Source organism: Homalodisca vitripennis, chromosome 2 (genome assembly GCF_021130785.1).
Source record: "Homalodisca vitripennis isolate AUS2020 chromosome 2, UT_GWSS_2.1, whole genome shotgun sequence".
NCBI classification, from domain to species: Eukaryota; Metazoa; Arthropoda; class Insecta; order Hemiptera; family Cicadellidae; genus Homalodisca; species Homalodisca vitripennis.
In genome coordinates this window covers 226,957,764-226,970,699 of record NC_060208.1, presented here as the reverse complement: position 1 = coordinate 226,970,699, position 12,936 = coordinate 226,957,764, and the positions used below count along the sequence as shown (strand labels likewise).

Here is a 12,936-nt window from a genome sequence, read left to right as displayed (position 1 = left end):
AAAATATATATAATTTCTGTTCAGTTTTTATTACGTATGCTTATAATCTAAGAACAAAATTTAGATAGATATCAACTCTTACTGTATAATGTTTTAGTCACAAGCACCAAATATTTCATATAATATTACACTGTAATTATATATATTTCAGTTCAGTTTTTATTACGTATGTTTATAATCTAAGAACAAAATTTACATAGATATCAACAAGGTTATTGAAAAATGAAAATCTTAACCATTGAATTTGAATTTGATGGTGCACAAGATGGATCATTTAGTTTCCGACAAACAAACTAATTGCTTGGCAATCAGCAACAGTCCTCGCCCAAACTTGGCCCATTGTCCTCACTAACGAGTCCTCTCTTCTAAACTTAACTGGTATTCTGTATATCAGCCTCCTTTTCATGCAATCAGCCTTAACCTTTATTTGAGTGCAGTAGTATAGAGTATCTGACGAAGACCGATAACTTCTTTTATTCAATGTTTTACAGTATGTAACTTACTGATGATTAAATGTTACTGCACTTTAATGCAACGAATCAACATAAAATGTAAGTTAAATAAATTGAGAATCGTGGAAAGGATAGCAGCTATAAGTGTATGTTGATGATCTAAAACAGTGATTCTAACCTGGGTCCTGTAATCAATGAACGGAGGCATTAAATACCAGGGACTCAATTGTAGTTACTTTCAAGAGATAAGTACGAGATATACAAAATGAGTTTATTTAATTTTATAAATACATTTATTAGTATTTTTACGCTATGTAATACAAGCAATATTTACAACATTTTGGTAAATAGGAACTTTGTTTCATATGAATGAGTTTTACAATGCTATACCTTGGAAATAAAAATAAAAATAAACAGAATGACCACGAATATTGATAGTAAAAATGTTATATTCTGTTCAAAATACAATTATACTAATTCTCGATCAATTACATTTAATTGATTGATTAATTACTTTAATTTAAAAACTGTAAAATATGAATATAATGTTTACGTGCTAAATTCATTAGAAATATGTACTAATATTAACTAAAAAATGTATTTTATTTATCTATTTTATGTACAATGCAAGTGATATATACAAAATGGTCAAAGGAACTTTTAAAAACGTAACAATATTCATCGTTCTATCTCAAGGCAGAGGCACAGAGTAGGTAGCTCCCACTTGGCCCTGTACTCTACTAGAGCCAGGAATGGTGCTAGCGCCGCCCCCTACAGACAGAGTGCCCGGCCCCAGTTTTCCACTGCCACCGGCGGAGGCGCTGAAGGAGTTGCCCACCCCTCTCGTGTGTGTCGCCCCCACACTGCCATGTACACCGTTGTTGTGCTGGTAGTTGAGGTTGCCGCCGACAGTCTGCGCTCCACTGTACGGTCCTCCGAACACTCTGGAGCCGTGGAGTTGGCCATGAGAGCTGCTGGATGAACCTTGATGGATGGGGACGTTGGCGTGGCCGTAAACTACGGCACCTCTAGGGTTCACTCTATTTATACCGAGGTGCCAGTCCTAAAAATAAAATAATCTGTTTTTAGTTAAAAGATCAGTTATGTTTTCAGTAAATTTTTCAGATTCAATAAAATTGTATTTCGTTAAGACATTATACATTTTAAAAATGAAGTTGATTGGTGTAGTTAAAGACAAGAACTCATATGAACCTTTTGGATAAGCTTAGAAACTTGGAACTTGGATATGAGAATTCAAAGTAAGGGTTTTTTTTCTAAAAGGTAAGCAGATAATTGTCTTCAAAATTTAGCTTATGTGTTTAGTGGGATAGGAAAGTGGTCTACTATATAGTAAAGGAAACATAATCTGCCACAGTCTTTCCCCACTTTACCCCATATTACATGTTCAAATACTTTACTTCCCTAATGATGTACAAAATGTCACAGTATATTATGTACTTAAGTTATACTAAGTTTGATTCTGTTAAATTCGGGAGAAACACAAAATTACGATATAAATAATAAAAATGTTTTAATCTACTAAGATGGTGTTAAATTATGCAGTTGCTCTTTTTAGAAAAGAGGCCACAGAATATTTCCGTTTTTTAAAATGTAATATTGTGGTAAATAAGTTGATGAAACGCTGAAATGTAACGTAAATTTTGGATACCTACTTAAAATTGTAAATAAATTGCATGCATTATATGGTTTATTCTAAAGTTAATATAATCGTTTACGTTAAAAAATCATTTAGAATTGAACTGTTAATGTTATGTCCATAAGCAATGTTGTTATGTTTTGTATATCTCAATTTGATTTTGATGGAACTATGTACAAGATTAGAATAAAATCTCCAAAATGTTAGGCTTTCTTAGCTTATGAATGAAACAGTTAATGAATCAAACACTTACGTAACAATTTGGAGGAGGGCCAGGTCTACAGTCCGTCAGCACTGACGGAATTACTACTAGCAGACCTAGTAGAACAGTAGTTGATATTGCCATGTCAGCGCCTGTTTGCAAAATTAATCATAATTTACAATGATCATCAATGCATATAACATAACACAATGAAAAAAAAACCAGAATTGTAATTGTAATTAATTATGGATTACAAATATGCGGTGCAACTATTGCCATAGCAATAATACGATAAATAAATATTACTCTTATTACCAACATACTACTTTGCTTACGGTAATGATGAAATTTAAATAAGCATTTAATCACACTATTATTATACTTGGCACATGTAATATTTATTTAATATAATTAGTGTTCTATATTTAATTGTTTGTACAATAAGTTTAAACCTTATATTTATTAATAAGAATTAGTAGTTGGTTAATGTGTCTCAATATATTAAAGCATAAAGAAACAATGGAACAAAAGTTTTCACAAATAGGTCGGAAACCACGATTATATAGTTATACACTATTTAAAATGACCATTAAAAATCCTAAGTGAATCTTACCTCACTGAACAATATGAAATATTAAAATAAGAAACTGAATAATAACATTTATAGCATATCCATGCGTTTAAAATGTTACATGTCATTATTGTTCTCTGGTGTTGTTGCTGTTTCATTCTACATTCAATAGAAAATCCTTTTCGGGGTAGTTTATTTAGTTACAAATTTGTACACTACTAATAAGTCATAATTTTAATATATTCTTCATCAGTTTAAACCTCGTTGATTGGTTATAACTAAACTAACATTAAGGCAACTAACTTGCTTCCAGTCTAGTATATTATGGTTAGTAAGACAAAATATTTATATCCTAGTACTTACTAATCATCTATTTTTCGCGTATTTGAATCATTAATTATTTAGCAGTGGATAAGAAGTTTACTTACACGTGGGCCAGAAAATTCACAAGTGTGCTGTAGCTCCTGACGAATTAGCAGCTCGAATGATGCAGAAGTGAGAAGTGTCGATGTATATCTAAGCAAGATACCGGGAAACCCCGGGTCATTGCCGTTACGAGTACTTTACACTGTATCCTCAGACCGAACTGGTTCAGCTCGTGTAAATGTGGTGTCCAATAATTACTGAAAATAAACAGTCTAACATATTACGTCAGTGTAAATTACATTTATGTACATGAAGAATTATCTACCAATTACTTTTACACTCTTATAAAAAGTTTTTAACATAATTTACTTTTGGCAATTATAGCACATAAAATGAAGTCATATGAGGTATAACACCGTCGATTAAAAGTAACGTACAATTAAATAATTTTTTATGAAGATAAAATAACTATCACAGTTGCAGTAACACTATAAGCTATTTCTAGCCCAAGTTTATAATTTTTTAGTAAAAATTATATTTTATATATAGGGATAATATTTAAATGATTTATCATCTTGGACCCACATATAACAGAAGCGATTAGGCCCCTTGTAGCCCGTTCCACATATTATTACCCTGTTTTGTCGTGCCACTTGTTTTATTATCCATCAATATCGGTATCAGAAATATGTTTATTAGTCTAGTTCAAAAACGAGTTCAAGCACGTTTGCTGTATGGATTATGTAACTGAAATTGTATCCGTTTCTCTTTTAATTGGCACTTAAATGTGTTATTATCTAGCTATTATTGGAGAATGCATTATTGTCATGATTGTGTTATTGTAAACTTTTTCTCGCAGATCTAAACCCTAATGAAATGCAAACAACGCATTTCAGTCCTTAAGATAAAATACGTAAAAAATTTTTTCGTTTCTCAAACAATCTTGATTCCTGTAAACCTATATTTTTTAAATACAGGTGGATGAACATTGCTCTTTAATTATATTTGATTGTACCACAACTCCAGCCTGTGGCAACACTTCCCCAGAAATCACACCTGTTTAATAAACATGCCCTGGGTATCTTTATATTATTTCTTGGAACGCCAGTCTCTTCGAATATCCTTATCCTATATAAATTGCTCACGTGATTTTGCTTATAGTAGTCATATAGATCCAGAAATTTTAATTATCTAGTAGCGTCTGTAAGTATTTATTCTCTGACCACGCTCATGTTAAGTAATGGTATTGTAAAGTTTATTTTTAAATTGACAGCATTTTTAGATCTTGACCACTTATGTCAATCTGTAATGTAATAAACAGAAATTTTATTATGCACACTTTAAAACATGGATGGACCGATGCTTCTAGGTGTCAAACGAGGCTACTCAAACAAGGATTCACTCCAATTAGTGAATTTTATTTGGTTCAAGTAATCTATTAGTAATTAATTTAATAGTTAATAGGTATTAAATTAGTAGGTTTTATTTGTAATAATACTCTACTACAAATAATATACGAGCTATATTTGTTTCAGTAGCAGTTATACTTTGCTATATGACGAGATAAGACAACTTGACCTGCGGGAGCAATGTGAAGTACTAGCAGACGTAATGGCCGGGGTTTACCGACAACTTGCTGATATAAACATGATGGTTCCCACTGCTGCAGCATTTGAGTTGCTGCTTCAGCCACAGCTACATCGCAGACTTTTTGTAAGTAAATTTGATTATTTATTGTTAAATATAAGTTCACTGAAGTATATCCAAACTCAAATTACCAACACAGATCCTCATTATTTAAAACAATGTAGCAGAGTAGCAAGCCCTCAGTAGTTGACCACAAAATACCTCACATATTTTTATAAACAGAAATAATATAAACAATGACATCATAAGAACACTTTTTATTTTTCCTTTCTTATTATTAAATAATCCACATTGATGCATTCGTATGCTCGTGTATAAATACGCTTTACACTTTTTATGCGATACATCTAAGTTTAAAGATATCATATTAGGAAACGTTTCAGACGACTTGTTGCTCTAAACCAACAAACATCATAGAGAGACAAACATCATTACAAGTATCCTAATTTAAATTAATTACTTCAATTCAAAATTATTATTACTTGTATGTACTTAGCCTCGGTACTTTTCACAATGAAAGTTTTCCAGCACGGAGCTGTTTTAAGAGATTTAGTTCAGAGTTTATCTTCTTTCATCTAAAAAAAAAATGTAATGCTAAATATTAGTAATTCAAAAGAAATATCATAAACTACTTCAGAAATATTAATAGATGTCAAAGTCTAAAAGCATTATATTATCATTATTCATCATCATCATATTATTATAAAAGTATTATATATCATTAAAGGTTGTAAGGTTGGTTTAGTTTAGATTAAGGTTGTGAAATATATAATATATTATGAGCAAGGGCTGCTGTGAGAGGATATAATAATAGGTTAGATTGGCAATTCAACACCCTCAAATGAACCAACTCATATTTTATTTGTAATTGCATCTCCTTGGAGCATTATAAGAGCATCTCATAAAGAGCATTTTATTGTTTAAAATTTTATATTAACAATGGATAACGTCAACCGACATATTAAGCACAAATTTTAATACCTTAATACTTCGAAGACATTTTTAATATTAAATTATTCATTACAATTTATTTTAATTTAATTTGTAGTTTTGCAATAAATATGAATTAATAGACTAACGTGAGAAACTTTCTTTTAAAATATCTAAACATTTACATAAATTTACATTTTCGAAGTTGTAAACATTTAAATAAAATATATGAAATAAGAAAATATGAATTTCAATATTAAACTATTCATTTGATTTCTACACACTATAATCCTTTCTTTTCATTATTTAGGTTGGAATTGTAAATGATTAATTAACCCTAATATATATATATAATACTACGTTCCTAAAATTACTTATATTTTATTGCACTTCACACTCATTACGCCTAAAGATATTTCCCCGCACACGAACACAAGCACTGGCACTCCCGAACTTCCTTTTAGAATCCCGTCCTCGACTTCCTTCTCTCTCGTTGTGGTGGTTTTTTAAGTAGTTACCCCGCCAGCTCTCCAATGACCACGCCTATGCCAAATCTCTCCATCATAATTGGTGAGTACCAATTTTTCATATCAGCATGGCTGTCCCTTACATCGTCGCACGGTTTTTAGAAATAAGCATTTCCGCTGCTTAAACAAGCATTTCCTTTTTGTTCATCATCGGTGTCTGGGCGGATGTGCGTATCCACTTACATCCGGAGGATGTTTGTGTCGAATTGTAATACAAGACTTCCTTTCCAGCAACTATCTGTACATTGATTCTATGAATTTTATTTTACTAATAATTACGTATGTCTTACAAGGTATAATTATTTATAATAGCCTATCCTTTTAATCTTTGGGCAAAAACATTTGGGGTGGCATGCTTTCATTAGAATGACTATTGGAAACATCATTGGAAACTCCTTGTAATTGAACTTCTGCAGAGGACGAATCTATTTATCAATTTTTATAGCAGGCAATAACTTATGGATATATACTGCAGCTTAAACTATGTAGAGACGGAATTAGTAGTTAGTAGGTCTTGACAGTACTTGTAAAGCTAAAGGTGTGGGATGGGATATTTTATAATGGTTAAACGCTTTCAATAATCATTATTTTATTGATCATCTCATTGTAAATGTATGTCTGTTAATACATTCTGAGGAGAACGAACTGCCACTTCAAACACATTGGTATAGAAATATGTAATTATATGTGTACATATATGTATATCAAATTTAATGTAGATTAATATTATTTTGATTTTTTTTTTACAGGAATATTTAGAGCAGTATTGGCTAAGCACATTAGGAAATACTTTAAAAGCCAGAGACAATGTTACCGAAATCAGCATTGAAAATGATTACAGGTACCTATAGAACCAAAAAAACAACTAAGAAATCCTAGTTAATTCTTTGTTCTTACAAGCAGGCACTACCATGGATATATCATCATCCACTGTTATACTTGGACTTCTAGTGGTAGTCCCTTCAGTTCTGGCGGATTGCAGACCTGGCCCATACCCATACTGTCAAGTAAGTGCTAAAATATTAAATTAATAAGACCCTTTAGTGAGCTATTTAATCCATTCAACGTTAAAGATTCCTTCTCATTATTAAAATGTTATTACTTTTCTCAAAAGAAAAAAAATTTATAATATATGACATATTACTGGTGTTATGCAAACCTACTTTTTTGCTTAAATTTAGTTTAGATCCAAATGTTATATTCCAAATTGTGTCTTGTGTTAGAAAAATAAATTAAACCTTATAGGTACTCCTTTTATAAGTTTTAGAGCTATGTAGCCTATACATTTGTAATACATAGTCTACATATTTATCAATAATAGTGAGCATTAATTACCATTTTATATTTTTGCGACAATTAACAGTGATAATGAAAAAGAATAACAGTTTAGGTTTAATAGTCACCAATATTTGTGTTCGGGTAACTAAATACATTAAGTAGTCTTGCCACAACAATAATAAGAGAAAGGCCCGAGATCTTAAATTTATCATTAGATTAAAAGTACGAACACCATACATATCAATGCAGGGGTCTTTGACCTGTAAAAAAGGCATACACAGTAACGGGAATAACAGTATTACGAAAGTAGTGTCCTTAACTTATAGAACTGTCTACCATAGTCTATCTGGTTAATAACTGTTATGTCTTTGATACCATAAAGATTCTATTACGGAACCTATAAGCTTCAATTATTTTAGCCAGACTCTGCTGTCAAGTAACCAAGCAAGCATATGAAAGATGCCCAAACTTTTAATAAAAAAAATAAAAACTTATAAAGTTTAGTAATTCATAGTAGTAGTTTATTCATAACCGAACGTGTGTAATAATAATATATTATCAATGTTAGTATGGTGTTTAACTGCAATATTTAAATAAAGCACTTAGAATTTTAACTATTTTAAGCCAAGACAATTTTTAAGATTCCGTACTGCTGCACCATCACACCATTTTACTGACGGATTACTACGACCAAACAAAATAATCTTCAGGAATAATAATGAACATCTATTTCAGGGTAGTTTTAAAACTGACTAAATGAGTGTAATTTAGGAATGGCACCTCGGCATTCACAGAGTAAACCCAAGAGGCGCAGTAGTTTTCTCCTTATTCAGTTTTTTAAGGACTACTCTGTATTTGATAGTAAGATAACTTGAAGCATAGCATGTTAATCCTTTCAGAAAAAGAAGCTATTCGTTTTAATAACCTATTTAGTATATAGGCTATTTAACTGTAACTAAAATATTCAAGTTCACGTTAAGATTAATGTCAAGACCATATTTCATTTGAAATCTGTACTAAGTTTTAAAAACAATTACCGTGACTTTTTTAACAATTGTCAAATGTGTGTGATTCAGGACTGGAACATCGGTATAAATAGAGTGAACCCTAGAGGTGCCGTAGTTTACGGTCACGCCAACGTTCCCATCCATCAAGGATCATCCAGCAGCGCCCACGGCCAAGTACACGGCTCCAGAGTATTCGGAGGACCGTACAGTGGAGCGCAGACTGTCGGCGGCAACCTCAACTACCAGCACAACAACGGTGTACATGGCAGTGTTGGGGCGACACACACGAGAGGGGTGGGAAATTCCTTCAGCGCCTCCGCCGGTGGCAGTGGAAAACTGGGGCCGGGCACTCTGTCTGTAGGGGGCGGCGCTAGCACCATTCCTGGCTCTAGTAGAGTGCAGGGCCAAGTGGGAGCTACCTACTCTGTGCCTCTGCCTTGAGATAGGAATGATGAAAGTTGTTACGTTTATAAAAGTTCCTTTCAACCGTTTTGTAAATATATCTTGTACTGTACATAAAATAGACAAATAAAATGTGTTTTACTAGTACACAATTGTAATTAATTTAGTACGCATATATTTTATTCATTTTTTACAGTTTGAAAATCAGAGTAATTAATCAAACAGTTAAAAGTAATAAATCAAGAATGAGTGTAATTTTTACTCGGTCGTTTTCTGTTCACTTTTATTTTAACTTCCAAGGTGTGTCATGTAAACAATACTAAATCACATCTTGTTTCGTAATAACTGAATAATCCAATATCTTCATGCAAGGGTTCTTATAACAGGTTGAAAAAATGTAATAAACAATAATAAAGTACATTGTTTAGAGATGCCAGGTTCCTAATAAAGGAAGAAAGAAATTCCTTAGTAATTAATGATTATTTGAGACGTAAATAGACATAATGAGCTTTATATTAGGTTATATTTTATCTCGTTTCTTTACTTTTTTGGCGTTTCGATCCTAATTGATTTAGCACTGTCTGATGTGTGCATTGCCACTAACTGTTTGTTGCAAATACAACTGAAACTTTTTAAATTACTACAGAACTACCTTTCATCCACACAAGATGAAACAAATACACACAAAAATACAGAACTTATAATCTGTTATAATCTAGGGGAGATCGGGGCATTGTGAGACAAACTTCAGATTTTATTTTTTACATTTTTTGTTTGAATTATTTTGTAATTGGAAAATAACTGATATTTATACTTCAATTAGTTGTGCACTTTTCTATGGTATTGACGCTTTGATTAACTATCTATATATATCTCCCAAAATTAAAATATTTGTTTAATGCTGTAAAGTGTATCAATGTTCCCCACATGGGGGCAAGTTGATACTAGCGAGAGGCAAGTTGATACAAGTGTATAAATAATAAGCTAATAGACATTAAGGTGGCAAATAATCACTTAATAGACAATTGAAAAAATGTATTAAGCAGAATATAGTACAAAGGTAACGTAAGACATATTATTAAACTATTTTAAACACACAGTTTATGAGATTGTGTTCATAACCTACTCAGAATCAATGATTTTACAAAGTCAGATGTACAGTGATTACAAGTGTATATTTTACAGTCTTTCCCACATTCTATATGGGCCCATTTTTTTGCAAGAAATGCCACTGTATCCAGTCCTGACCTGGCTTGGATTCGGATAATGGCTCCAAACATATGAGACACAGGGCGTCGTTCTCTTTCTCCGACTCTGATTCAACCTTCATTTTATTCTTTGGGACGCTTTTCTGTTTCTTCACCTTGTTCTTCTCCTTAGTTCTGACTCTCTATCATTTTAAAATGTCTTTTTTTGGCGTTTTCTGACTTGGCTACCATTTTAGCTTCCTTTTTTTGGCTTCCACTTCCAGCCTCTCCTTAACTGGTGTGCTAGTAAGGATTAGCGGATTTTAAAGATTTCCTCCCTTTTTTGATATTTTTTCGCTCTCTCCAGCTTTAGGGTAGGGGCGGAATTTCTTGAGGGCTTACAGTGAATACGCCTACAGAAACATCCTTATTTGTAGATGGAACTGCAGTTGTAGTCTCAGTTCGGTTCACTTTGGAGTGTAGACCATCAGCGTTGCTTGTCCCAGCTTGAGAAGTCTTGACAGTGCTGTCATCTCTCTATCCGTGACTGCGCTGGACAAGAAGTCATCCTCAGTAAAACACTTCTCTATTGTATGGCGCGATTCCTGGTTGCTTGAAATCCAGATATAATATTTGTAGGATTTATTGCTCTAGGGAGTGCCATCTTTACTATGCCAGGAATCTCGTAGATTGTTACAGTTTTACCTGCATTGTTGACCATCCAGTCGTTGACTGAAGCGAAGTAAAATCTTTTGAAAGGCCCATAAACTGACCTGTCAAGCGGTTGCAGGCGGTGTGGGAAGTGTGGGGGGGAAAAGACAACATGACGATACCATTTTCTTTGCAGAAGTTGAGCACTTCAATAGATAAGTGTGATTCATGGTTATCCAAAACCAACAAGCAGGGATTACCCTTGCTAGATCTTACGTGGCCGTGAAAATGTTTAATGAACGTCAAAATAGATTCAGATGTGATCCATTCCGGATGGGTAGGAAGTTCCAATACATCCTGGTGGCCCGTTAATGATGAAGTGATCCTTGAAGAATACTCTTGGGAATACGAACATTGGAGGAACTGAGTTGCCGATGGCACTGACAGCCAATACCATAGTGACAGTCTGCCCCCTTTCTGCTGACGTAGCTTTCCCTACTTGGCGCGTACTCCTTTCTGAGCTACGATTTTGTTTGGCCTCTGAACTGTTTGCACACTGGTCTCGTCAATATTCCAAATATCCTTAGGTTCAATTTTGTATTGATCTAAAGTACTCTTCAAATTGTCAAAAAATAGATCAACATTGACTTTATTAAAACTGGTAGCGCAACTAAGGCTCGTAGCCTCAGGCTCCTGATTGATAGTCTAGGGTGTCTTTTCATAAATAAGCTAAACCAGTCCTTTATAGCCATTTTTATGGTTAATCCATGAATCAGGTAATGTAATGATATTCCTATTAGCCATAGCAAGTTCGTAAGCTAAAACTTTGATGTTTTGTGGTGTAAAGTCCGTAGTAGATTTTTGAAGAGTGTATTATATACTCTTCGAGTTGAGATTTCTAATTGGTCTGGAAAAATTTGTCTTGGTTTGGCATTACCCCATTGTAACGGTTTGACCTTGCGATTCATCTTTTTTTCTTATAAATCTAAACAATGTCATTTTGTCGATCTCAAAGGCTACCAGCTGCTTCCCGCAAAGACATGGTTTTGGTCTTGACAGCTTCATAGGCTTTTTCAAAGCTCTCATCCGGGACATTCCCTCGATCTGTCTTCCTGGTATAATTCCGCACCATGTTTCTGTAAGAAAAGACAAAACTCTAATTTTTACAATATTGGGGTACGTTGATACACTGTATCAATTTGCCCCAGCTACGCGTATCAACTTGCCCATTGAACAATTGTCTCTTAAGGTCTAACTTAAGTCTCTAAAATATGAAGTCCAGAAATATGAAAACTATCGTGGAATTCTTACCAAGAAACAGGTGTTTAACTGTGCTAACAATGAACTTCCTGAATATTATCCTCTTGCTGGTACGCCAACTCAAAACACACTAGCCAACAATTACTTTTTACTCATGAAAAGACAATTTCAACAATAAAAAACACGTAGAGTACTCTGTTGACAGCTGGGACGCCGTGTGTGGCACTGCATCTCGGTAAACAAACAGCCTCCACTGACTCATGTCCGCCCTGCGCATGCGCGTTAGCTCACAGTCACATCTGTATCTACTTGCCCACGTATCAACTTGCCCCGCTCTCCCCTATCTATGTTCGTTAATTTTCAGGTATCTTTCAACTGCTAGGCCTGGAGTGGTACTCATTTTGAAATATACGTTTTTACCACAATATTTTTCTCCAAATTCTCAATACTTAAAATAGTTTACACAATTAAAGTTTCTTTACGTTCAGCTAGAAGATATGCAACTAGAATGCTTCAGAGTGGCCAGAGATGTTGCCGCACCATTGGATGACATATCTTTGTATAGAATCTCACATCAATTCCAGTTATTGAGTTTTATTTTAAAAACTTTATTGGAAATGTTTGAGAAAGAGGATTGGCTTGGTATATTGTCGGTTTTAAATACTAAACGATAAAAAAATTTAATAGTTGCAATAATACAATACGATATAAAAGTACTCAACCTCAGAAGCCTAATTCAGTCGAATATTGGCTAGTTGTTGTCCATTGTTATCTCCTTCCGATATAAGTTATTAACAGA

At 33.4% G+C, this 12,936-nt stretch overlaps 2 protein-coding genes across 3 annotated transcripts; one reads left to right on the top strand and one right to left on the bottom strand.

Annotated features, from left to right (window-relative positions):
* Positions 1-881: 881 nt before the first annotated feature.
* LOC124355466 (keratin, type I cytoskeletal 9-like) lies at positions 882-3,576 on the bottom strand. Its single transcript, XM_046806613.1, has 3 exons — positions 3,311-3,576; positions 2,363-2,463; positions 882-1,515 (listed from the first exon to the last, which is right to left on the bottom strand). The coding sequence occupies exons 2-3, from the start codon at positions 2,453-2,455 to the stop codon at positions 1,144-1,146; spliced, it is 465 nt and encodes a 154-aa protein (XP_046662569.1). The 5' UTR covers positions 2,456-2,463; positions 3,311-3,576; the 3' UTR covers positions 882-1,143.
* Positions 3,577-4,164: 588 nt separating this feature from the next.
* Positions 4,165-9,186, top strand: LOC124355464 (keratin, type I cytoskeletal 9-like). 2 transcript variants are annotated; one of them, XM_046806612.1, is made up of 3 exons: positions 4,165-4,961; positions 7,253-7,359; positions 8,707-9,186. In XM_046806612.1, the coding sequence occupies exons 2-3, from the start codon at positions 7,264-7,266 to the stop codon at positions 9,076-9,078; spliced, it is 468 nt and encodes a 155-aa protein (XP_046662568.1). In that variant the 5' UTR covers positions 4,165-4,961; positions 7,253-7,263; the 3' UTR covers positions 9,079-9,186. The 2 variants fall into 2 exon arrangements, with proteins under 2 accessions (XP_046662568.1, XP_046662567.1); XM_046806611.1 differs by having other exon boundaries at positions 4,167-4,961; positions 7,256-7,359.
* The last annotated feature ends 3,750 nt before the right edge of the window (positions 9,187-12,936 follow it).

Excerpts from the sequence above, each read along its gene's own strand:
- LOC124355466 (XM_046806613.1), bottom strand. The coding sequence starts at position 2,455 with ATGGCAATATCAACTACTGTTCTACTAGGTCTGCTAGTAGTAATTCCG. Across the intron at positions 1,516-2,362 it reads GCCCTCCTCCAAATTGTTAC|GACTGGCACCTCGGTATAAA; the intron begins GTAAGTGTTTGA and ends TTTTATTTTTAG.
- LOC124355464 (XM_046806612.1), top strand. The coding sequence starts at position 7,264 with ATGGATATATCATCATCCACTGTTATACTTGGACTTCTAGTGGTAGTC. Across the intron at positions 7,360-8,706 it reads GCCCATACCCATACTGTCAA|GACTGGAACATCGGTATAAA; the intron begins GTAAGTGCTAAA and ends TGTGTGATTCAG.